Raw genomic sequence first — 22,935 nt, forward strand, 5'->3', positions numbered from 1 at the left:
AAAAAAATTTTAGAATAGAAATTGAAATAATCCTTTATTTTTCTATGTTTAAATGCAGTCAGTGTCCACTGTATTAGGTACAAATGTACAATCTAATGCATTACAATACAGTAGCTCTAAGGTGAATTCTTTAATTTTACCCTCATTTTAAATGGTCCTCAGTAATGAACACAGTAGATTGTTGGGTTATAGTTTTAAGTTAAAAACTGAAACGTTATTAATAATTATGGAAACAACCTCACATCTAATGTCCAAAAGTCTTTTTTTTTTCTTACCTTCCTCTTTAAGTACATTACAGCCTTTCCTCTCTCTTACAAAATCACTGGCCTTCAATTAAATCCTTATCTCTCTCCTCCCCTTCCACCCTCCTGTTGACTTCAGTCTACCATTCCCCCCTGCAGCTTGTTCCATGCTCTCATCAGTGTCTTCTCAGGTGCATTTGTCTTGCTTTACTTCAGCACTGTATAGACTGTAGTTATGATCATCGGTCTTCCTTACCTGATCCAGAGGTAACAAAGTTGTCATGGAGACAACAGTTGCTCCTATGGGTTGGCGGACTGCTCGAGTCCGGCTGTTTGTCGTGGTCACCCTGCTCATTAATGGTGAGTAATAAACCTAAAACAGTCAAAGCTCATTGTGTTTAACCTCGATTTCCTGTGTCTGTGTCCTCTGTGGACACCCATGCTTTTTATCAAAGCTGTGACATTCAGACTTAACAGGTCAATGAGCATCTGTGTATTTTTGCGTGCGTGTATGTGTGTGCGTGCTATTTTGGTGTACTGGCTTCATGTGATCTTCCCAGGGTCGACTGGGTTAGTCTGTTACACAGCAGTGGAATCACTGGACTTAGGCTGCCTCCTGCGGTGGGATTGTCCCCATGCCAGTCCTAATACAACTTACACGGTGCAGACAAAGACACAAGGGTGAGAGTTGGTTATTTTATAGTTGCCAATTGTGTTGGTGTGTGCACACCCTCTGCCACCTATGTAACAGTTTCAATATTTAATAGGTTCAATAAATTACATTATGTTAGACATTTTAAGTTGGTAAATATATACAGTTCCTAAGATCAAGCAAATTAAAAGCATCCTCGTTTAATGCATAAAGAAATATTACATAAGGTCAGAGCATTACGATTGAAATTAAACAACAAAATATATTTTTTAAAAACCTCAAGCCATCAAATGACAGAGATGCTGTGATAGAAACCAAAGAGATGTTTATGGTTTTAAGGTTTAAGTTTATGGATATGTTTTTTCCTGAAAAAGCCAAGCCCTCCAGGTCCATAGGTCTCTGTGAGCTTGATTGGGGCTCCTTTCAAAATATGTGGAAATGCAAACCACAAACACTGTTCAGACTGAGACATTTTGACAATAATAGAAAAACGTGTCGGTGAACAGAACCTTTATTAGTTTTAATATTCCTCATCCTATGATTATAGGTTGTAAGACAGTTGTCATTTATCTACATAATTTCAGTTAGACTGGGAAATAAAACCTACATGAAGGAACTGATGTCTAATTTTAAAAGAGGAATTCTTCTCCCACATTTAATATTAAAACGGATTTATCTTGAATTATTGTTTGAATCTGCAAAGACAATACAAAGATGACTGTCAATGCTCAAATTATGGAGTTAAATAAAAACTAAATTATAAATAATTATAAATTGTTTGTTTTGTAACAAATTGACTTGGGCCATATGACTTTAATGTGATTTGATCAGTTTAACTCCACTATTTAACATGAAATAAATTTTTACAATTTGTTTTTAAAAAATAAAAAACTCATGTTTTGCTCATGCACTTATAAGTCCCGTATTACAGCACATTTTCTGTTACAGGGACCCCTGGCAGGACGTTGCATGGTGCGTTTGGATTCCGTCCCGAACTTGTGACATGTCTCCAGTCTTTTCAAACTTTGAGCTATACAACATGATTCGTCTCGGCGTCCACCTCAGCCCCATCTCCACCGTCTGGATCAAGCCACACAAGTTTGATTACAGTGACTTCAGTCAGTAAAAAGATGTTTGATGCTGATCCCATCAGGCTCATGGCTCTATGTTTCATTTTTTCAAAGTGTTGCTTTAGTTTGTGATTATGAGCGTCTTGGTCACTGTGGAATTAAAGGTGAGCTTTAAGATAATTACCAGTTCCTCCCTCTGTCCACTCCAGCTTTCAGCCCTCCCTCTGTCTCAGTCTCCCTGAAAGATGACCTGCTGCTGGTGAAGGTGCAGTTCCCCTGTGCTGCCAACAGGAGATGCTCCATGAAGAGGTGCTGTCCCATCTCTGAAATGATTGATCCCTGGACAACAGTGACTGTATACAACATGCTCAATCGCTCTGAATATCAGGTCTAACACACCCTGGTTGTAATTTTAAAATGTCAGAGTTCATAGATGTTAAACCTTCTCTTTCCTGTAAAAGTATTTGCAGTTGTTATACTTAATGCATCCAAAGTAAAAGTATTCCAAATGCAGAATCAGCCCTTTGATGTGTGTAAACATGTTAGTGGATTATTTTTGTTCATGCATTAACATGTAAGCAGGAAATGTTGATAATCACATATTTTGTATGAAAAGATACTGTAGGTACTGTAAGGGGTAGTAGCATTTTATTTCCTATAAAATGTTAAGTATAAAGACTCATGTAGTGGAAATATGTCGGATCTGCAAATACTGTGACTTAAATGGACTTTGTTAATTTATATAGTCTTTGTGGCAGATACAGCCAAATATTCCAAATAAATCAGCTCACGTTACAGCTGGTTGTTTTTACCATTTGGATTTCTTTGCTTATTTTTTTCCTGCAGAGCCGTACAGTTTGGACCCAGGAGGTGATGTCCAACATAGAGTTCTCCAGTTTGTCTCCGGGCCAGAGCTACTGTGCTGTGGCTAACTTCTCTTTTCCCACCTTCTCCATGGCTGCTTCCCCTAAATCTGACCCTCAGTGTGTCAAGACAGTTTTCAAATCAGGTGAGAGGGAACTAAACATTTGACAGTAAGTCAAATTTTGACTTCTAAGGCTTTAAATATTGAAATCATGATGTGACTCTCCTGTCGTCTACCTGCATTTTGTTTAAATTTGAAAGCTTAATTAATGGGCAAGGAACCATATGAGGCAACTTCCACAGGCTTTTAAAACACCACTTCCTCGTCTCTCAAACTGCTTCATAAAGTGCCATGAAGCGGGACAGGACTGGAAATGACTTTAACTGGTGATCGGAGTCTTCTTGTTTGAAAGCAAGTTTCTAACAACATGTTACTAAGGTTTTTGTTTACAAATTAGATTTTTGGAAAGTGCATCCAGCATTTGTTTACAATGTTTACATAAGGTTTGAAATTATACAACCTATATATAAATTATATATGTAGTTTTGGATACATGCAGTGACTTATTGCACTTGTTTTTGCACTTTATTGTGTGCGTGATATTCTGACACTAGTGTCATAAGTTCCGTAAGACTAATGTCTGAATTTGGAAATAAATCTTCCTTCATCTTTGTGTATATTTTACAATATTTAATCTACATATCTGAGATTTGTTTTGGTGGGCGAGGAATCGTATATGGTAACCCCTTTGACTTTGATTTCCCGACAAAATCTGAAACTTAATTAAAAAGAAGAAAAAATTTCCCCTTATATCCAGCAATAACACTTCAGGATTGAAAATTAAAATTTCCAAGTATTTCATGAGTGCCCTATGAGGGATTAACCCATGACTTGTCAATAATGGTGAAATATAATGCTTTGTTTTCATCATTGCTCAGCCACAGAGTTTAGGTCATGTATTGATAAATTAGCATTTTAGCTGGAGGATCAGTGGCCTCAATCCCAAATAGTAATAATGGGAAATGACAAAGATGGCTTTGTTTGCCTCTCAAAAGGAACTACCGTTAATCCAAATCTTACAACAGAGTCCAAAGGGCCATTTAAATCCCCTGCAAGTGGCTTGGCTCATTTAAGCACCACTGGTGCTTCATCTTGTTTGAACAAATTGTGAAATTGTGTAGTAGTGCTTGTACAGTAGCTCAACCTAAATGTGTTTTCACAGAGCTGCCGTCTGTGCTGTGTCTGGGAGTCGGCCTGATGTCTCTGCTTTTCGTTCCACTTCTCATTGTGTTTCTGAAAAAACTAAGAAGAACTGCACCTACCACAGAAAATCAACCCAAGACTCCAGTACAATTTATTTTATTGTCCTTTATTGTTCTCTGCCCAATTCCCCTCCACAGATGATCCTAACTGATGTATTCTCCAATATTTCTTTAATCAAGGCACTTGTTCATGATCCAGTCTCTTTGGTGCCTCTCTCCTTGGTCCCAGTCGATCCTTGTGACATTCGCGTGGAAATCAATGATCATATCTCTGAGTCCTCCTCCAGTCTGCCTTCCGACCAGGCCTCCATCTGTGGAAGTACATACCCCTGCGATCTTCTCCAACATGACTCCAGCTCTGGTGGAGTGTACTGGGACAGTGGAGGGATTGAACTGAAACCAGGCCTGGAGTCTGGTGTCAGCATCCCACCTGTTGCTCACTCGTCTAAGGAGACATGTGGGACAAATGGAGATTGATGTGAAAAGACTGAGTCATGTTAACCTTAGTGTTGCTGTGTGAAGGTGGGTTTACCTCTGAAATATCCAAACAGCAGCTAAATCTGAACAGTTTTTTAACCAAAATGTAAACATAATCACACAATAAAAAAATTGAAAAATACAATAGCTGAAGATTTGTTTTACCGCTGATTTTGAGGCTGATAGAAGTGGTTACAGATTATATTAGTATTAGCACAAACAATTTCAAAATAGCTGCACAGAAATGCCACAGACATTATTGGGATGAGTACAAAACCCACAGTTTGTCAACTTCAGAGGACTGACGAGTTTAATTTTTTTGCATTAAAAATGCTCCGCTCAGCACATTCATGGGTGGATTATTGAACAGGTCTACTGGGCCCAAGCCCAGAGGCATGAGAGGTCAGGGGGCCCCTGTGCTCGAGCTTCTGCTTGGGGAGAGTTAATATTTTTTGTTTAATTGAGAGACCTCATTTAATAACACAAAATGACCACAAAGAAAAACAACTTGAAGGCCAAAGCACAGTATATAGAGATGGAAACCAACCACAAAAGACACTAAAATGATGACAAACCATTAGAAAATGTTTCCCCAAAAAGAGTCAGTCCAAAAATAGATGGAAAATGACAGACACACAAAACAATGCCCAAGGGGAAATAAACAACCCCAAAGAGACACATTACCTCTCTGTGCCCAGGCACCATATCGTCATAATTTGTCAAATTATGACAATATTTACACCCATGTCTGTGTTCCAGTTAAATTAGTGGTTTTCATGTAGTGGAGATTGCCATATTTATTGACTTCCAGTCATAAGGTTTAGGTAATAAAAACAAAAATATTAAAAAATGAGATGGTGAATGTAACAAAGTGGCGAAATAAGTTTCCTTTGTGTTGAATGGAGCCAGTAGCAATTTATGTCCCTCCTGGTAAAGGTTTTCCAGGGACAAACCTCAACCACATCCTATCTGGCACATGAATGAATCTGGATGGAGGATGGAGGTAGGGAGAGCACATTAGCAGCCTTGGAGACCAGGTAAACAGTGGCTGTATGGATTTTTTTGTCACATATCAACAAATTTGTCACCCTCAAATATCCTTCAGTTGGGTATTTTCATTTCAAAAAATGGTCCCAGAAACACAAACAGGCTCATATTTAACATCAAAGACAATGTACCTCTTAGCCTATATTTTAATTTGATTTGTTAAGTCTTGTCTTCATACTAGTCTTCTCATACAGTATGGTTTAAAAACCAGGGTCTGAAATAAGAACTGGGTCATTAAGTCAATGCTTCTAGCAGAATTGTTTTTGTTTTGGAGTGTTGGTTGTTCAGATCAGTTTCACGATATTATGTAGGGATTTAACCATAATGAAAAAATTCAGTCCAAAAGTAAATTGAGCCATGGTGTCCTATATTGAGGTTCAAACGTCAGTGATGCTAAACGCTGACCGCGCTAAAATTTCTTCTGAGTAAGACCTTCCAGCTCTGTAAGTTCTATTCTGTACTTGACCTGACCTTTTGAGTCTTGTTGAACATCTGCATAATTATTCAGATAACAAGGTGTGGCAAAGGTCACAAATCTAATCTGGTATCATGAGCTGGTGGACTAGATGATTATTGATGTGGGTCTATTTTAAACGTGTGAGCAGATTTCTTCGGTCTGATATGAGTCAGAGTGCTGCATGAAGGGTCAGAACTGACTGATGAGTGAGGTTTACCAGTGAAGTGGAAACAGTTTATCTGAGGGGTCCAAAAGGAGCTGTTTTTCTGTGTATTTACACATCCACTGAATCCGTGAAAAATCCAAATCTGGTTGTGGTCTTTCAAAATAAGCCTCTCGTGCTCAGGTCCAGTGCTTCTCAACAGTCAGTCCAAACCATGAACTTCATAAACAAGAACTAGGAAAACTTCATGCTGCTTTTTTCCCCCTTGAAGTGATAACAAAGGTTTGTTCTTTCTGTCATTTATTGCTATGAAATGTTTCTGACTCACAGTTGCCCCATCTGAGCTTCGCTGTCTCTTAACCGTGACTGACACCTCATACTTGCTGCTGCATGAAAACAAGGAACATCTTGACATCTCGCTTTTCTGCCTTCTGTTTTGCTGGTGTTGCATTCTTTCCGCAACATTGGGGAGCCTTTGGGGGTTTGGCCATCCAGCATTGTTTGTTTCCCCTTCTACTTTTTCCAGAGTCCACAGTGACCAGGAGAGGTTATCCAAAGCTCCACATACAAGCCAACAGTGCAGATTTTATTAATAAACACAGTGCTTACATTGTGGAGAGATGATTCACGTAAGTAGCAAAAAGCTGGCATGGTGAAGGTGCAGCTGATTACACAACGATCAAGGTGCTGTTCCATCCAGCATCCAGAAGCAGTACATATTCGCTATGTTTTCTATTTGGCATTTATTTCTCTATAAATCTCAACTGAGATGGTTTCAATTTTGTTTTTCTGTGCATGTTATAACTTTGATTTCTATCAAGATCTTTTGTATAATCACTTTTGTTTTTATATTGATAGCACAGGACTTATTTATACCAACACTTTGTGTAACTATTAACCTAAAAGCTGATGAATGATGTACATAACCACATCAAATCATCATTTGACATATTTACAGTTCTTTGTTCCCTTTATTAACAATGCAGTCCTCCCACTACTTTATTCTAAATGTTGCTTAAGAAAGGAAGCAAAACTAAAATATCTTTGACAAGTTTGCCTTGTCTTTGTGCAACCGATGCTCTTAGCTTGCATTGCACTTATTTTTTCAGCGTTAGGTTTGAGGAAATCAGTTGCTGTATTCTGCAAAACGAATAACAAATAAGACCTAAAAATAATATGAAAGCTATTTTCTCACCTAGCATCTAATGATGCATGCATGCTGTTTAAAGCAGTTTATTTCAGCAGTGTACCTTTATGAAGGTTGTAATTTTATTATGTCAGTACTTTCAGAGGATTTATTTTATTTACTGCAGGTGCATTGTGTTGGACAGCATTAGTTTTAGCACAGTGTACCAAATGGTAAACTAAGTGCATTTTTCTAGCATTGCCAAATCTTTTACCCATTTAAAATTTTTGGACCATAATTGTACTCAATTAGTGCTGCTGTGTGGTGTGTTTCTGCAACTAATTTCTTCTCCCTCCCTCAAAATATGACTAGACGAGTTTCTCTTGTGCAATGACAGTGTGTGCATTAAAGCAATAGAGCTGTTATATGTATTTTACAACCCCCTCTAATAATTTCAGCCGTTTGGAGTCTTCTGTGCTTTAAGTTATTTACAATGCCACGTTAATTGTTGCCAAATGTTTTAACTGCATTAGTATCACTTTTTAATATTCAGTAGCCTTTGGAATACAAATGAGTTAAGCTTTTCACTTTTACTTTAATCAGTAGCTTTGTATGACTCCAGATAAACTGCCCACTTTTTAAACAAGCTCTATAGCTCGAGCCTAAATCAAATGAACCAGCTTCTCCATGTCTTTCTGAATGTGGCAGGAAATCCTGAGTCACTGGTTCGCTGACTCATCAACCCTCTCGGGGTTCTGCTTGTTTCTACCCCCAGCATAGACTGTATGGCTATCCACAGATGGTCAGCAATGGTCAATTAAGAATCAAGTTTTGGACCATAAACACTGCATAGCAGCACTTTTTTGGGCTAAAATATTGAAAAATACACACTGCTTCAGAAACACATTTGAGTAAGAAAAGAAAAACAGATGACCGTTGCGTTTGGTTCAATTAGTTTTTTATTTTTGGCCGTACAATTAATTCAGTTAATAATTAATATACAGTATATATACATAAGCAAACAAAGATGTCTACATCCTTGTTCATTCATCTTGCAGTTAAATTTGGCAGTGCATTCTTGGCCTTTCAACAGTGTCACTGGGTTTCTTCTTCCACACACACACACACACACACACACACACACACACACACACACACACACACACACGGTGTCAGTTGGGTCAGAGCTTTACGTCCAAAAGTTCAATCCAGTTCATCCTTGTCTCTGAAGCCTCTCTGGTCTGCTCATCTACGCCAGTACTAAAGATGGACACATGCAGTGTTTAGTTACTTATTTAACAAAATTAAAAAAACGTATCATGTTGAGATTTGTATAATTTAGTTTTAGCCTGTTGAGTCCCATAGATTTTTAACGTTTTTGCCGATTCAAAAATTGTCTGCTGGAGACTTAAAACTGGTGGTAAGAATTAATTTAGAATTATTTTCAATTAGCTTTATTTTAATTATATAATTGCTGTGTTTTAGTCGTGTTTATTAAAGTCAGGTGAATTTAGAGAGCTGATACTGAAATATGCCTGATGGGTAAAATTATATACTAACAGTGTGGTCCTCTACGCTGTGGTTCTAATGATTTATCACAATTTTTTCCCCAACTAGGCCTGGATCAAATAATTATCATCATATTTAGTAAGTGTCCCAATATCAGTATATACATTGTATGACAACAGCATAGAACCAAATTCCTCATGTGTGTTAAAGAAAAGCACCTTATTTTAAAAGGATGATAGTTTTATCCCTTTAATCCTGCTATTTTAAAAACCTAATGTAACAGCTAGGAGGATATTTACTGTATCTGTATTTTAATTGTGCATTATTTACAGTTACAGTAAGTGTACTTATTTGTCAGCAAATTAAACTTCTCACGTGAAGACTTTTATTGCCACATTTTTTTTTTTTATAAACACCTGATCTCTCCTTATACCACATTTGACTTATGGATGTAGATGTTAAAGCTGCTGACAAAGGATAACTTTGGTCATTTTCTAAGTTTAATCGTATTTTTAACAATCCCCATACAGATGCTAAAACCAACAACCTGATCTAGCAGATAAATAAACTAATCCAGTTGCATACTGACAGACACGAAATGTGAGAACAAGCAAGTGCAGCTTGATAGCATGATAAACATAGGGAATTTAAATAGTTGTTGGAAGTGTTCTTTTTTTAAGACTAATCAAATTAATCACAAAGTTTGCAGAACCATATGATTCATTCAATTTGCAAAAATGATCCCTCAGCCCTGTTTTTTACTTTAGGTAGTGTGTCTGAATACACTTACCTGAGCAAACTTGTGTATCTGTTCGACCACAGCAGCAAACAAAGCACCCACACTTTCATCAATTAGACTCTGCATATAATGGACTGCCTCCTCGTCAGACAGGTCCAATCGAAACTTGTCTTGCACCTGGAGGCAAAACATTCATCCACACAAGTGGTGGTCATTATTGTATTGCAGACAGTTTTTAACTTTAGCTCATCTAAGAGAAAATGAGAAGGAGCTATTAATCATGCAAACTAAGATTCTTGGTAACAACTAACTTGCCTTCTTAACAGTCTTGTCAGGCTCCAAAGCAATGTCAGGAATATTGGCGTCCACCATGAGAGAGAACAGATTTAAGATCAGGTTGGAGTATCTGAAGAAATGGATGAAAAAGATTATTTACTTCATAAAAAAAAAAAAATCTACAATGTCTTTTTTCCCCCATTCCCTACAAAGATAATTAACATTTTTGTGCATTGAAAAGGTTTCTTCTAAAGCACATCAATGATGGTTTGATGTGTTTAGGTTCACTCCATAATCTGCTTCATCAAGTAACCTACTGGTGTTAGTGTCACTGGTTAGAGTAAAAATATTGCTAAAAAAACTGCAACAGACTTAAAAGCATTTGAAAAAGAATTTTGGTGAACATTTACACTTTGAGATTGATATCACTCTCAGAGTTAAGTACATTTTGTCCAGACTCTTACCTCCTGAGGTGCAGGAAAGCTGTGTAGCACTGTTTTCTAAACTCCTGATACTGCTCGCTCTGCATGCCTCCCATCCCCTCCACCATCTCTTTGCTCAGTTTCATGGGCGGAGGCAACGGTTTGGGGTCTCTGCCCAGGATGTAGCCAAAGTCGATGTGAAAAAGCTTCCCTGGAAAACAGAATATGGAGAGAATATTCTTAAAAATGGCTCAGTACACCAGGAATGTTACCTGGGCTTTGGTAACGTTTGCCTCACCAGTCTTTGTCAGTAGCAGATTGTCCAGGTGTCTATCTCCTACACCCAGTATATATGTGATGACACAGTAGCCAGCTGAGAGAAACAACACCAATTAGATTGCTGTGATAAGTTAATTTCTTCTACAGGTAGAGCCTGTAGAAACACAAGGTGACTCACCACAGCTCTTAACGTAAGTGTCCATCACCTCTGAGCTGATGCCGTAGGGTCCTTTTTCGCTTGGAGCATGCTTCCTGAAGAAGCTCTGTTGAAACAAATTATGTGATTCAAAGGATTCTGCAGTGACAGTTCAAATTGCCTTCACTTTTGCCCTTTCACTCACCTGGATGTTACCCTCAGTAGCTAGGACTTCAGCAACAGGAACAGATTGGACAAACTGCATAAAACCTGGAAAAAGAATCTAAGTTGAGCTAGGAGGTAGAGTGGGAAACTTGATAGAGTAGTGAAACATTTTAATTTTATTTTTTGTCAGTAACAATAGTCTCGCTGCTTGGGATTGCAGCACACAGGGCTTGTTCTACTGTAATGAGTGGAGCAGAGTTCTTACCGTGCTTGGTGCTGGTGGCTAAAACTTTGTAAGGTGTCAATTTCAGGTCCAAATTCTCTTTCCTCAGCAGCTTAACACCCAGTGACAAATCATAGAAGTTCTTATTTAAAATATAATTTGAAAACATTATTTAGAGCAAAATGCTCTAATTTTAATGTAAAAATCATCTCAAATTAAATCACTGCCCGAACATCACTGTGTAATGAAAGTCACAGTATTCCTACTTTGTCCATGAGCGAGATGATCTGCAGGATAAGCTGGTCTTGTCTAAGGTCGTCTCCATGCTTAAAGATAACTGGGTACATGGCTCCATCCTCAGCTTTGAAGATCAGCTTGGCTGGCATTAGAGCACTCTAATACATACATACCCAAAAAAGGGAATATACTTGTGAACCATTTATCACTCAGATACTGGTTGTAATTAAGACAAACCTGTTTTTGTACCTTGAACAGTGTTGCTGTCTCAGGGATGATGCCTCTGATCCTAATCTGAGGCTCCAGAGGAAGAGGAATCGGTTCAATGTCGGAAAGATTCACCTTCTCGTTGTCGGCCAGTAGAGCCTGCAGCCGCTCTGTCTGCAGACACACACGAGCACAGGAGAATGTTGAAAGATGATATTAGCACAACTTAAGGATCAGTGTGTTCATGAACTGCTAGAGTTGAAACTAACCTCCAGGCTTAATTGTCTCCACAAAATAACTAAAAAAGTTCCTGTTTAAAAACTGAAACAAATCCTGTACAAAGTAAACAGACTGTTTGTAGGTGTTGTATTACCTTCTTCTTGCGATTTCCGCTCTCCCTTTGCACAGCTTTCATGAGCTGCACCAGTCTGTCTACAAATGTCTGCTGGGCAGCCAATAGCGATCGCATCACCCTCACACTTTTATCACCCTGATCAAACGGTAAGGATAAAAATTGGAAAAGGAGGTGAGAAAATGAGAGTCTGCTGTAGAACACATCCAGCCCGTCACACTGGACTGTAACATATGAGGGTGCTGACCTTAAGTAGAGCCTGGCTAAACCTCCTCATGACATTTAGGTACATTTCATGAGTCTTGGGATCTCTCTGCTGAGTGTCCTGATCCTCACACTCTACGATCACATACCTGAGGAAGATAAGACGCATATACATCTGTTACTGATATACATGCACACACACGTAATAAACTAAGGTCTCTTTTTTTTGTTTTGTTTTTATTAAAGACAACTGTACTCACCAGTACAAATAGTTTGCAAGAGTCGAGTTCTTGCAAGCACGTGAGATAAGAAATGTACACAAGTCCTGCTACAAAGAGAAAGGGACCATGAGTTTTTTAGAGCCAACTGCTTTTAGCGTTGCTTTTTCAGTATAACCAAAGTATACAGGTACATTTGAGACTTCAACCACCCTACTATGTGATAAATACTGCACCTCCATGAGACAAGTTCTTCTCAACATTGCATTTTGTTCAATTATACTTTTTTACCTCTAGATTCTCACTGTCAGCTCCTTCCTTGCCTTTCTGTGGAGTCGTGCAGGTTCCAGATGTGCCAGAAATTATCTGAGAACTACAGAAAGAAGTAATATAGACAATAATTTGTAATTGAATAAGTAAACTTCTGCGTGAACTGGTGAGATGGTGTGTTCAGTATAGGCAGTTTTAGTCACTTATTTTTAGGTTAACACGGATGCAAAGTTTCAGTTCTCTGCATCCAGCTAAGCTGAGCTGCAGATCTTCCAGCAAAATCCTAACAGTCAGTGACTTCATTATGGTTTCTCAAAGAAAAATAATCAAACTCTGCAAAGTGCCAAATACTCTTCCAACAACAGAGCAATTCTAAGATAAATTTAAACCAATGTTGTTGAAAATAAACAAAACAAAAAAAAAGGAGATACAAAACTTAATTAAACATTTTTAGCAAATCATCAAAAGAAAATCTGCATATGTGCCTTACTGTTGTTAAACCTGCTAGTGTTGGCTTTCTAACAATCCACAGCCAGACACACACAAACACACAAATCTTGTAATTTATAATCCAAGCACTGACCTGTCCAGTGTGGAGTCATCTGAAAGTCCCTGGATTTCTCTCTTGCTGCCTGGCTCCAAGCCTCCCTGAATGTCACTGAAGTTCTCATATTTGAGCGCTTGGACCAGTTGCAGAAGATACATCAGCAGGTCCTAACAGGGGAGATGGGGAAAAAGTACAGTGATGGGGGTAAAACAAGTGCTCATTCCCAAAGAACTTTGGCCTTAACAAACAGTAGCTCTTTAGTCACAAGAATGTTCAAAAAGAAAAGACATTTTATATGTATACTGTATATATTCTGTCTGTAAGTTAATTTAATCAATTTTTTAAATGTGAAATTTAAAAATATTATTATAAATTTTATAATTCTTTTAGCTCACATTCTCAGAGCAGGTATGAGGACAAGGCACTCGCTTTACTGTGGATGTAATGTAGACACTTTGTTTTAAAATATAGGTTTTATAAATCCTGTCAAAGTCATCATCATCTACTCAAACAAGTACACACTTTCCTGGTGCCCCTCATCCCCACCATGCATACCTCATCATCTGCCTGCTCCAGGCGTGCTACAGCATAGCGCCTGACTGTCGGGTTAGTGAATTGAGAGGACAGCAGCTCTAGGGAGTCCTCCACATCCATGGGTCTCCACTTCCCCAGCAGTTCCAGAGCCTGCTTGGCCTCCTGGGGAAGATCCCAGTTCACACACTTGAGGAACTTTGTCAATGCCTGCATGAAGAGGAGGAGTAGACATTCGGTTTGTGTAAAATGGTATACAGTAACATGGTATGGTATAACTTTACACCTACACACCCACCTTCTCCTGTGTGGTGAGGTAGTATCTGAACTTCCACACCAGGTCCTGTTCTTCAGAACTCAGCTGCTTAGTTGGAGGATAGCTCACAATGATCTGTTGGTGCACATAGTTCAAATCAGTAGCTCAAAACGTACTCCAAAGTGTGTTTAATGATAATAATTCCTAATCACTCCTGATCACTTTCAGAGCTCTGGTTGATCAGAAACCTGCCTGCAGTGAAGGCCTACTGTGGTCCTACACCCACAGTAGATCTCTGGTTAATTATAATCAGGGTTGCTCCAGACTTTATACCTACCTACTTAAAACACCTAAAAATTTCTTGTGGCTCTTAAGATTTTGGTTGTGTAGACACAAATACACCACAAATTTCATGTCTATTAACTTATTAAGATTGTTAAAGATCAAACATTCATTATAATTAATGCTGTTGCATATTTTCAAAGGTAGTTGCACATTTGAATAGTGTGAAATATATCCTTCAAAAAACTTCTATTTATTTACATTCAACTGGTCACGTGTGGCAGCGTTGGGCTTCAGATCATGATCAGACGGCCCACTGCGGAGACTACGTGCCAGTTTGTGATGCTTGCTCTCCACTAGGTTCTCCTATGAAGAAAAGCAAAGCATACAGTCAATACAGAATGTTGTGAATCAAACACGAACCAAAAAACAATAAATGTGTGGTTACTCTTACCATCCCCATCTGTGGGTCAGGAACTTTGACAATGTCGCAGCTGGAAGGAACAGACGATGCTTCATCTCCATCCTAAATAGGAATAGAACACAATGTACCAACTAAACATAACTGATTCCAGTGTTAATATATAAATAGAAACACACACACACACACCCCGAGAGAGAGAGAGCTGCCTTCTGAACATTGTTAAATTTTATCTGTGTTTTTACACAAAAATACCTTTTCATAGTACACAATGCTGTATTCCTTGTCATTTGTTTTGACTCGGGGGAACTCCACCATGAGGTACATGAAGTTAGAGCTGCGTTTCTCGCTCTGCAAAAGCACACACAAGAAAAGAAACCTTCCTATTAAAGTCAAAAGACAACAGTTATTGCAGATAAGTTGGTTATAAAGAATTCTCATGCATACAGTAAAACATCAGCATTGCACTTACTAAGAAACTTGCTGCATTGCTCCAAGATCAAAAGGGGAGTGTAGGTCGTAACAATACTCAAGTATTGAGTCTAGTCAAGACTAGACTCTTGTGTTCCAACATTATATCAAAGTGGTGTGTCTTGAAGCAGAATCCAGCTAAACCAACTCACCTCATTGATCATTTCAATCTCTCTGAAGGTCAGACGGTCCAGCCAGTCCACCTTCACCATGTGGCCCTGTCGATGGGCCTTTGTCAGCTGGGAGGTAAGAGAAAGGAAGGAAGATGGGAGGAAAAAAGAGAGTAGGGGGAAAAATACAGAAAGGTTGAGGTTCTGTTGCAGCTGAACTGGTCACAGCATGGCGGCTGATGTGCAAACAGCTCAACCAATCATGCACAAAGTCAGTGCCAGCAGCCAATCCAGCATCTCTGGTCACACACTCAGCAGCCAGTCCGCTCTTTAATCAGTGTGGGTGTTGGGAATGTAAGCACACACTTGGCCATGAACAGGAAGCAACCAACTCAGCTGGTTAGAATTAGCACTCACTCTTTAAAAACAACAAAAAAAAAGGTAGCAGCCTACACAGAACTTTAAATAGGATTATGTCGACTGTGCTCAGACTTAATACAAAAATTAGTGAGTCATTTTAGAAATTAAATTACTTGAACAAGTTAATGTTCAAATGAAATGCTCTGTGCTCTAAATATTTTCAAGAGCTGCAAAAAGCTGACTGACATTATATTCTTGTTTTAAATAAACATGAATTTCATGCACACTTACACAAAATACACTAATGTACAACAGCCGAAAACTTATAAACCAATTTGTGTGACGATTCCAAAAAACAGCCATACTTCTTGACAGACAAGTGTTCACATGAAAAGCTGAGTCAAAATGTATTTGTAAATATACTGAAAAGTGTTATGCCACTTACAATTTTACCACACAGAACAATGTAAAGTGTTCAGGGTTTTAATACAGGTATTTAGAGGCTGATTTAACTTTACTGATACACTCTAAATTGTCCTAATGTGGTAATACTTACTCAAGTGGAGTGTGATATTAAGTGATGTTTGTTTGCAAATACATTTGGACCAAGACTTTGTTCACACACACCTACGGTACACAACACACGCATTCTGCATTGCCAACACTGACTCTTCCACTTGTACTCACATCACTGAGTACCTCCAGGTCAGGGCCCTGGAACAGATGATGGTTTAGACAGGGCTTTGCATTGGAGCGTTTCTCTCGTTATCCACTGCGCACAATGTGTCTTCTTTAACCCTTTCTCTCAGCCTTTCAGCCCTACACTCATCTACCCTGTCCTACACAATTTAAACTAATTTCTCTCTCCAATCCTCAGCCATGGTCTGTCCACACACATACTGTACCTTGGCCAATCTGCCCATCTGGTCCTCTGCCAGACTGCTGCTGGTGCGTCCCGGTGTGGTGGTGGGCTCCCCTCCATCCCCCTCCACACCAGGCCAAACTTTCAGGTCATGCATCCCTTGTCGGAACATTCTAGATGAGCAAAACAAAGGGTTTTTTTTTTTTTTTGGGGTGTTGATCTTAGTCATATAAATATTGAAGTCACACACACACACACACACACACACACACACACACACACACACTCACCCATATTTGCCAAAAAGAGTAACAGTGGTGCCACCCACAGGAACAGCTCTGCCGGGCCCATAGATGTCCCAAACTGTGAGAGCAACCTGGGCACTTTGGGGTAGATCTGGGTACTTGACTGGCAGCCGCAACCACTCGTTCCAGCTGCCCAGGACAGCAGGAGAATGTACCAAGGCAGCAAAATACAGAAGACAAACACAAAGATCTGAAAAACTGAGTTTTTAGCTTCCTGAAGCCAAAAGAACAAGAATGTTGTTGCAAGATGTGTTGTGCTTTTTAGCTCAAAAGAGAGAAATATGACGCGTCAAGAAGATGAATTATTGGTGGTAAGAAAATAACCCCATGTATTCAGTTAATAAAATGTGTTAATGTAGTTTTGAGATGAATTTCGTTTCTAATTGATGGCAAAAAAAGTGCAGTGAAAAGAAACATAAAAAGAGAAAGGTCTGACATACTGTGGAAAGACCATCACAGTTGAAAGCACTCCATAAAATGTGTGGTTAAAAATGAAATTCCTTAATGGATTATTACTTTCAAACTTGACTTTGCTTACAAAAAACATATTTGATAAAAACAAAAAAAAACTAGAGCAACCAAATGAATGAATAAAAATAATAAAATCCATATTACTTCAACACAAAATCTAACTTCAACTGTAATATGTCAATAACAGAGAACATTGTAGGTTGGGACTCACTTCCAGCGTGTGCTGAAGGCTTTGTATGAGGTACGAACAGGCAGAGCAAGAGGTTTTCCTTCTGCAAACACTTGACAGGTAACGTATAGGTCTGAGCAGTTCTCCTGGTAGAGGCCAGAGAACCTAAGCATGGGGTCTTCAAGCAGTGCTTTGTAGCTCTTCTGCTCCCTCTTTCCTTCTAAACTGCCACTGGAAGAGGAGAGAAGAGCTGTGCATTTACAATCTGTAACTTTCCTCTTAGAAGGTGTGTGTTTTTTTATAGTTTTTAGTTACATCGTTCTGCTTCAGGTTTGTGATTCCCCCCCCAAACAGCTATGCTTATTTAAAATGAGTTTTGCAAAGGCTGCTATGACATAAGTGGTGTTATAGCAGACCAAAAATGAATTATGTTTATTAGGGTTTTATCTTTCTGGTTCAACATAGCTTCACCCATAATGGCAAATGAGTATACTGATGATACTGACACATTTAGCTACAATAATTGCATCTACCAAGAATCTACATATAAATATTTAAATATATCTAGTGCATACATTTCTGCTGTCTATAGGTTATGGTATGTTACTTGTATTACTTAAAAATATGAAGGAAGAATACAATATTTAGGTAAGGACTATTACTATGAAAAACACAAAAAATCGCCATCACTGGTGATGGCCTGAAAAAGCCAGATTAGAAAAGCCAGCCACAGTTCACTACTGGTTAGTGCATTCATCAATTTTATTGTAGTAATTAGACGCATTAGCTGCACACATTATTTCAATAAAAGGCACATTTTGTTTTAAAACTCCCCATGCCACATGGGTCACGGTAGAGAAAATAAATATCACCGTATTTTTAGCTCAGCCAGCAAACAGTAAATGACTTGACTGGATAAATGTATTTAATAAATATTAAATTCTAAACATTTTTGGTAATTTTCTGTCCACTAACAGAATGATGGTTTAAGTTCAGGTAGGACGTAAGTGGTACGTCAGGTATAAGCTGTTAATAAGTTTATATTAAGATCAGAAAAAACAAGTCAAGGAGACAACTGCAGCAAACACAAACATCCTCGCAAGTCACAAGATAGATTAGTTGCAGCACTTGAAAAAATACGAAGTATTGAGCGCAAAACTTACATCTTAAGTTGAACATTGATGTCCAAGTCACAGCTGTAAACATAGTTGAACTTATCAGTGTCCATCTTCCGACGGGAAAACACTAAATTTTAACCAAAACCTGACGACTTCAACATGAAATCGTAGGAAGGTTCACTTTGCGAGCGGTTGGGTTTTCCGACAAGGCCTCGGATTCAGCACAAAAAACACTACTTAAAATAAAGAGTGAAGCGTGCCCACACAGTTAAAGACGTTATCAGTCTGTACAATAATTTAAAAATAAAACTTTAAGTGCCTGTATTTACAATAAAGACATTGTTTTAGCGGCTGCCTTACCGGACATGATTATATGTTTTTGTTAGCTACACAACACAGCAAGCAACCGAAATCTTACAGTTAGGCTAAAGCAATCGAATAACGAAACAGAGGCTGAGAAAAATAACTACTCGTTCATTGTTTCGTAGATTGATGTACTGAGTCTGGGGGGGTCACAACAGGAAGTACCAGCATCATTATTAAAGGGACAATGCACTAATATTATTCAGGTTTTTGGAACGTTTTTTAATACAACAATTTTAACAACAAATAATTTAACGTATTGTATGAAACATGTTCTTTTGTAGGAACAGCAGCAAATTTCCCTATTGATAAGAATGCAAAACGCATGACATAATATGATAACTAGAGAAAAAAAACAAGCAAACCTATAAATATATAAATGTACCAAGTATGACATAAACAATACAGAGGACAATATAACAACCAATACAACAAGCTGAACGAAATTACACACCAATGACAATAAAAATTGCATTTTTAAAAATGTAATCAACCTATGAAAATTTTTTCATAGATTTAAAGATTAACTTGTATGTTTTTTTAAATAAGCCTTTTAAGAAAAGGAAGAATATTTAAGAATATTTATCTGTATTTTTTAAGGATTTTATTTTTCAGGCTGTCACAAGAAATTTGTAAGGAATGTTTTTGTAGGGTTCAAAGGGCAACGTTAGACATTTTCTTGCTTTGCTTTCCTAACTTTCCTACGTTTCTATGACTCTAGCTTCGGAAGTGTATGGATATGAATGGTGTTAAATTCAGCTGATATCTGAAGGACGTTTTCAGTTTAGATTATGTAACCGGAGATGTTTTGGAAGAGCAAGAGGATAAAGACTTCAACCTCCAAAGTATCATCTGGATATTTTCATGTGAAAAAGGAACAGGGACTACTCCCCAACTAGAACCAAATGCCTTTTAAGACATAACTTCAACACTTGTAAAAAATTTAAAAAAGCAAACTCCAGTAGGCATTTTTAATACTAATAAATGTAAATGAAAGATAATTTGATATCAGAGAGACACCCCACCCTTTAGACCACTAAAAGCAAAGAAAAGACATGGTGGATCAGTTAATCCACAATATGTTAAGTTTATTTTGAATCATATTTTAGCATGTTAAAGTATCTGCTGAAATTAAAAGTTGTATATAAGTCAAAGATATAGATTATCTATTAAAAGTTGTCCAAAAGCAAAGATAAAAGTGCAAAGTATGATGATTTAGTGATGACACTCTCATAAACTTTGAAGCACAAAATTTTCCGTGTTTAAATGTGCACTTGCCACCAATTAAGTGCATAATGCATGAAGAGCAATAGGCGTGTGACAGGAAAATCCTCATCTTCTCTTCTCTTTTTCATCAATGCTGGCAATAACATTATTGTCTGGGACATACAGGCTCTGAAGAAGTCAGCACCACCCTTTATGAATTTATGGAAGAACATATCCCATTAAAACTTTTGCACTAGCTCTATCATGTATCTAATGACGGAAAAACAATAGGCAAATGTGAGTCATACACAATGAGTAATTAAAAAAGCACCTGCCAGATAATGAAGACCCAGAGAACTATCAAAACTCTCCATCTACTGTGGAAGTACCAGTGAAAAGACATGTTATGAGACCCCAAGGTGTCTTGTGAGAGGCTGGAGCAGATTTTTCCTATGATCTACTACTTCAGGCTACAGATAGCAAACAAGTGTGAGATGATGAGCTAATGCATAGGGAGTGATAGGGCATCGTAATGTCAGTCCAGATCACTGTTTCCCACATTGTCTAAATCTTGAAACTGACACATTGGTAACAAAAGTGAAAAAGTATCTAATAAGCATAAGAAACTGCAGTTTGTACCTTCTTGACATTGGAAATTGTTATTTGATGAAACTTTTACAAAGCTTCAGAAAAATCAAAATGACCATGGTATGGTCAATCTATTTGTCCAACTACTTCTTAGAGGAATTGTTAAACTACTGTTCTTGCTTTTAAGCTTTTAATAGGAAAAAAGTTGTTTATTCAGTGGTACAAAAAATAAACCATGTCTATTCGCAGTTGATCGGGACATGTGACTTAGCTTTGCATGACACACTGAAATTGCCAAATTAATTTCATTTTAACATTTATTTAACCATTCAGTGAATCTTTAGCTCAATATGAACAGCTTGTCTGTCTTAACAGACAAGTAGTGTAACAGCCTCTTGATAATAAAAAGATAAAAGCCCCCTGCAGTAAGTCTACATTTTGACTTTTGACAAAATTTGGTTTATTTATGTAATTGCTGTTATAGCTCAGAACGTATGCATGGGTTTCATGTGAATTAGTCACATTTTCAGGTTGAATGGAGGTGAATCATGTTTGATAATTCCATGCTCTGTCTCTCCCCCTACTTCTTTTCTTGGACATCACCCTTTTCTATTGCTCCCTGCACTCCATCTCACCTCTCTCCTTCCCTTCCTGCTCTTAGTCACTGCATGGATGTGTCATTGTTTTTATCACTTTCGAGGTTCATGCCCATTGAAGCGCAGTGAGACACACAAACCACCACCTCATTCCCAATGGATGGCACCACTGGCGCCTTCCACAGCCAGGCCTGTGGCCACATGACAGTGATAACCACACCTCCACGCCGTGGCCGTAAAGCCACAGGATGTATAAATGTAGATGCAAAGGGAGAAGAGGTACCAGAGGCTGATTATAGCAGATGAAGATGGAGTTCAGTGGGGCTAACTGGGTGCTTGCAGCTGCAGGGTTTCTTCTTTGGACCAGTGGTGCCTCTGCCGCACCCATGGAGTGTCACTTCAATTTCAGAGGTGAGACTTCATTCTTTAAAATCTTATTGAGTACAACTATTTTTTTATTTTACTTTAGATGAGTCCATGTTCTTAGCTATGAGAGAAAAAAAGCACTTTATAATATGTGATTGTTATATTGTCCTAGCACTGTGTGTGTTTGAGGAGAGGCATTACTCCCTGGGTGAAACCTGGATGGACAATGCTTGTATGCAGTGCACCTGTTTGCACCCTGTCGGTGTTGGTTGCTGTGAGACGTGAGTATAACAAAATATCTTATTAGGTGCCCAGATGTACTGTATATTCACTGTACTGTGGTCAGCTTTAGAGAGATTGAATGGAAATTGGCTTTAATTGTGGGAAACCTAAGAGTTACTTAGTGGGTAATAGGAACTAAACAATTTCAATATTATGTTATAAGTTATGCACTCAAAGTTTTTTATAATACATTTTATAAAAATGATTATATATTTATATGCAAAATCCTAATTTGCTATGTAACTACATAAGTAGCTATAAATACTGTATAAATTTGTTGAGTTTAAGTAACAACTATAATCCTCAAATAATACTGTACAGAAAACTTAGATAACTCTATGTAACTAATATGTAAGTAATTGTAGCCTGCAAATTGTGGGGAAAGTTGCGGATTTTACAATAGAGGCATCACTGCATGAATTTGATGACAAAGTACATCCGTGATTATTTTAAACCACGAGGGACTGAAAAACTATAGAAAGGCATCTTGTTTTCGTCTTTATAAAACTCTATCCCTCTCCAGGGTTCATCGTCCGGTGGATTTCCCTGCATGGTGTCAAGTCCAGGTGGAGCCGGTGACCTGCAAAGTGTCCCTGGTGCAGACTACAGACCCCCGCCTGCCCTGCTCACCAGGTGAGGACATTAAGGACCCCAGCCATGGATCGCTTCATCTGCAGCAACAGCTTGAGGACTAGAAGGCCACTCAGACCTGTCTAGGGCTTTTGCCTGGGAAACTAATACTCATATCTCATCAACTTTTATATAGTTACTGTACAAACATAAAACACTAACAAAGTTTACGTTTTGGGCTGTTTTGTCAGAAGATGTTTCTGGGGACTTTTTTATACCAAGTGACAGTTCTTCTATATCTATCTATCTATCTACATGCAATTATACACATGCTGCATTGATATATATTGAATACTATTAATACTATTTAATCTGTCCTGTTGTCTGCTGTAACCTCTAATCTCTAAATAAAAAACAAATTTACAAGAGAAATGGCATTGAATTCTGTGACAACTATGTAATA

General features: G+C 38.1%; 3 protein-coding genes across 6 annotated transcripts; 2 read left to right on the forward strand and 1 right to left on the reverse strand.

The window, feature by feature from the left end:
* Positions 1–390: 390 nt before the first annotated feature.
* si:dkeyp-75h12.7 (uncharacterized) lies at positions 391–4,682 on the forward strand. 2 transcript variants are annotated; one of them, XM_067525307.1, is made up of 7 exons: positions 391–602; positions 803–923; positions 1,843–2,012; positions 2,174–2,352; positions 2,811–2,973; positions 4,052–4,176; positions 4,272–4,682. In XM_067525307.1, exons 1-7 carry the CDS (start codon positions 524–526, stop codon positions 4,566–4,568), a joined length of 1,134 nt encoding a protein of 377 aa, XP_067381408.1. In that variant the 5' UTR covers positions 391–523; the 3' UTR covers positions 4,569–4,682. The 2 variants fall into 2 exon arrangements, with proteins under 2 accessions (XP_067381408.1, XP_067381407.1); XM_067525306.1 differs by lacking the exon at positions 391–602 and having other exon boundaries at positions 615–923.
* A 3,768-nt stretch (positions 4,683–8,450) lies between these two features.
* Positions 8,451–18,942, reverse strand: pik3c3 (phosphatidylinositol 3-kinase, catalytic subunit type 3). 3 transcript variants are annotated; one of them, XM_067525310.1, is made up of 26 exons: positions 18,547–18,942; positions 17,426–17,614; positions 16,729–16,872; positions 16,482–16,611; positions 16,264–16,290; positions 15,259–15,345; positions 14,891–14,986; positions 14,669–14,740; positions 14,476–14,580; positions 13,975–14,067; positions 13,701–13,886; positions 13,182–13,312; positions 12,620–12,701; positions 12,371–12,435; positions 12,154–12,259; positions 11,928–12,044; positions 11,597–11,728; positions 11,377–11,505; positions 11,153–11,222; positions 10,928–10,992; positions 10,765–10,849; positions 10,606–10,680; positions 10,350–10,518; positions 9,925–10,015; positions 9,661–9,786; positions 8,451–8,621 (listed from the first exon to the last, which is right to left on the reverse strand). In XM_067525310.1, exons 1-26 carry the CDS (start codon positions 18,609–18,611, stop codon positions 8,607–8,609), a joined length of 2,652 nt encoding a protein of 883 aa, XP_067381411.1. In that variant the 5' UTR covers positions 18,612–18,942; the 3' UTR covers positions 8,451–8,606. The 3 variants fall into 3 exon arrangements, with proteins under 3 accessions (XP_067381411.1, XP_067381409.1, XP_067381412.1); XM_067525308.1 differs by having other exon boundaries at positions 12,371–12,438; XM_067525311.1 differs by lacking the exon at positions 16,264–16,290 and having other exon boundaries at positions 12,371–12,438.
* Positions 18,943–21,544: 2,602 nt separating this feature from the next.
* Positions 21,545–22,872, forward strand: msmp1 (microseminoprotein, prostate associated 1). The gene is made up of 3 exons (XM_067523672.1): positions 21,545–21,665; positions 21,793–21,901; positions 22,426–22,872. The coding sequence occupies exons 1-3, from the start codon at positions 21,557–21,559 to the stop codon at positions 22,595–22,597; spliced, it is 390 nt and encodes a 129-aa protein (XP_067379773.1). The 5' UTR covers positions 21,545–21,556; the 3' UTR covers positions 22,598–22,872.
* Positions 22,873–22,935: the final 63 nt, after the last annotated feature.

The sequence above is a fragment of the Channa argus genome, chromosome 12 (assembly GCF_033026475.1).
Source record: "Channa argus isolate prfri chromosome 12, Channa argus male v1.0, whole genome shotgun sequence".
Taxonomy (NCBI): domain Eukaryota; kingdom Metazoa; phylum Chordata; class Actinopteri; order Anabantiformes; family Channidae; genus Channa; species Channa argus.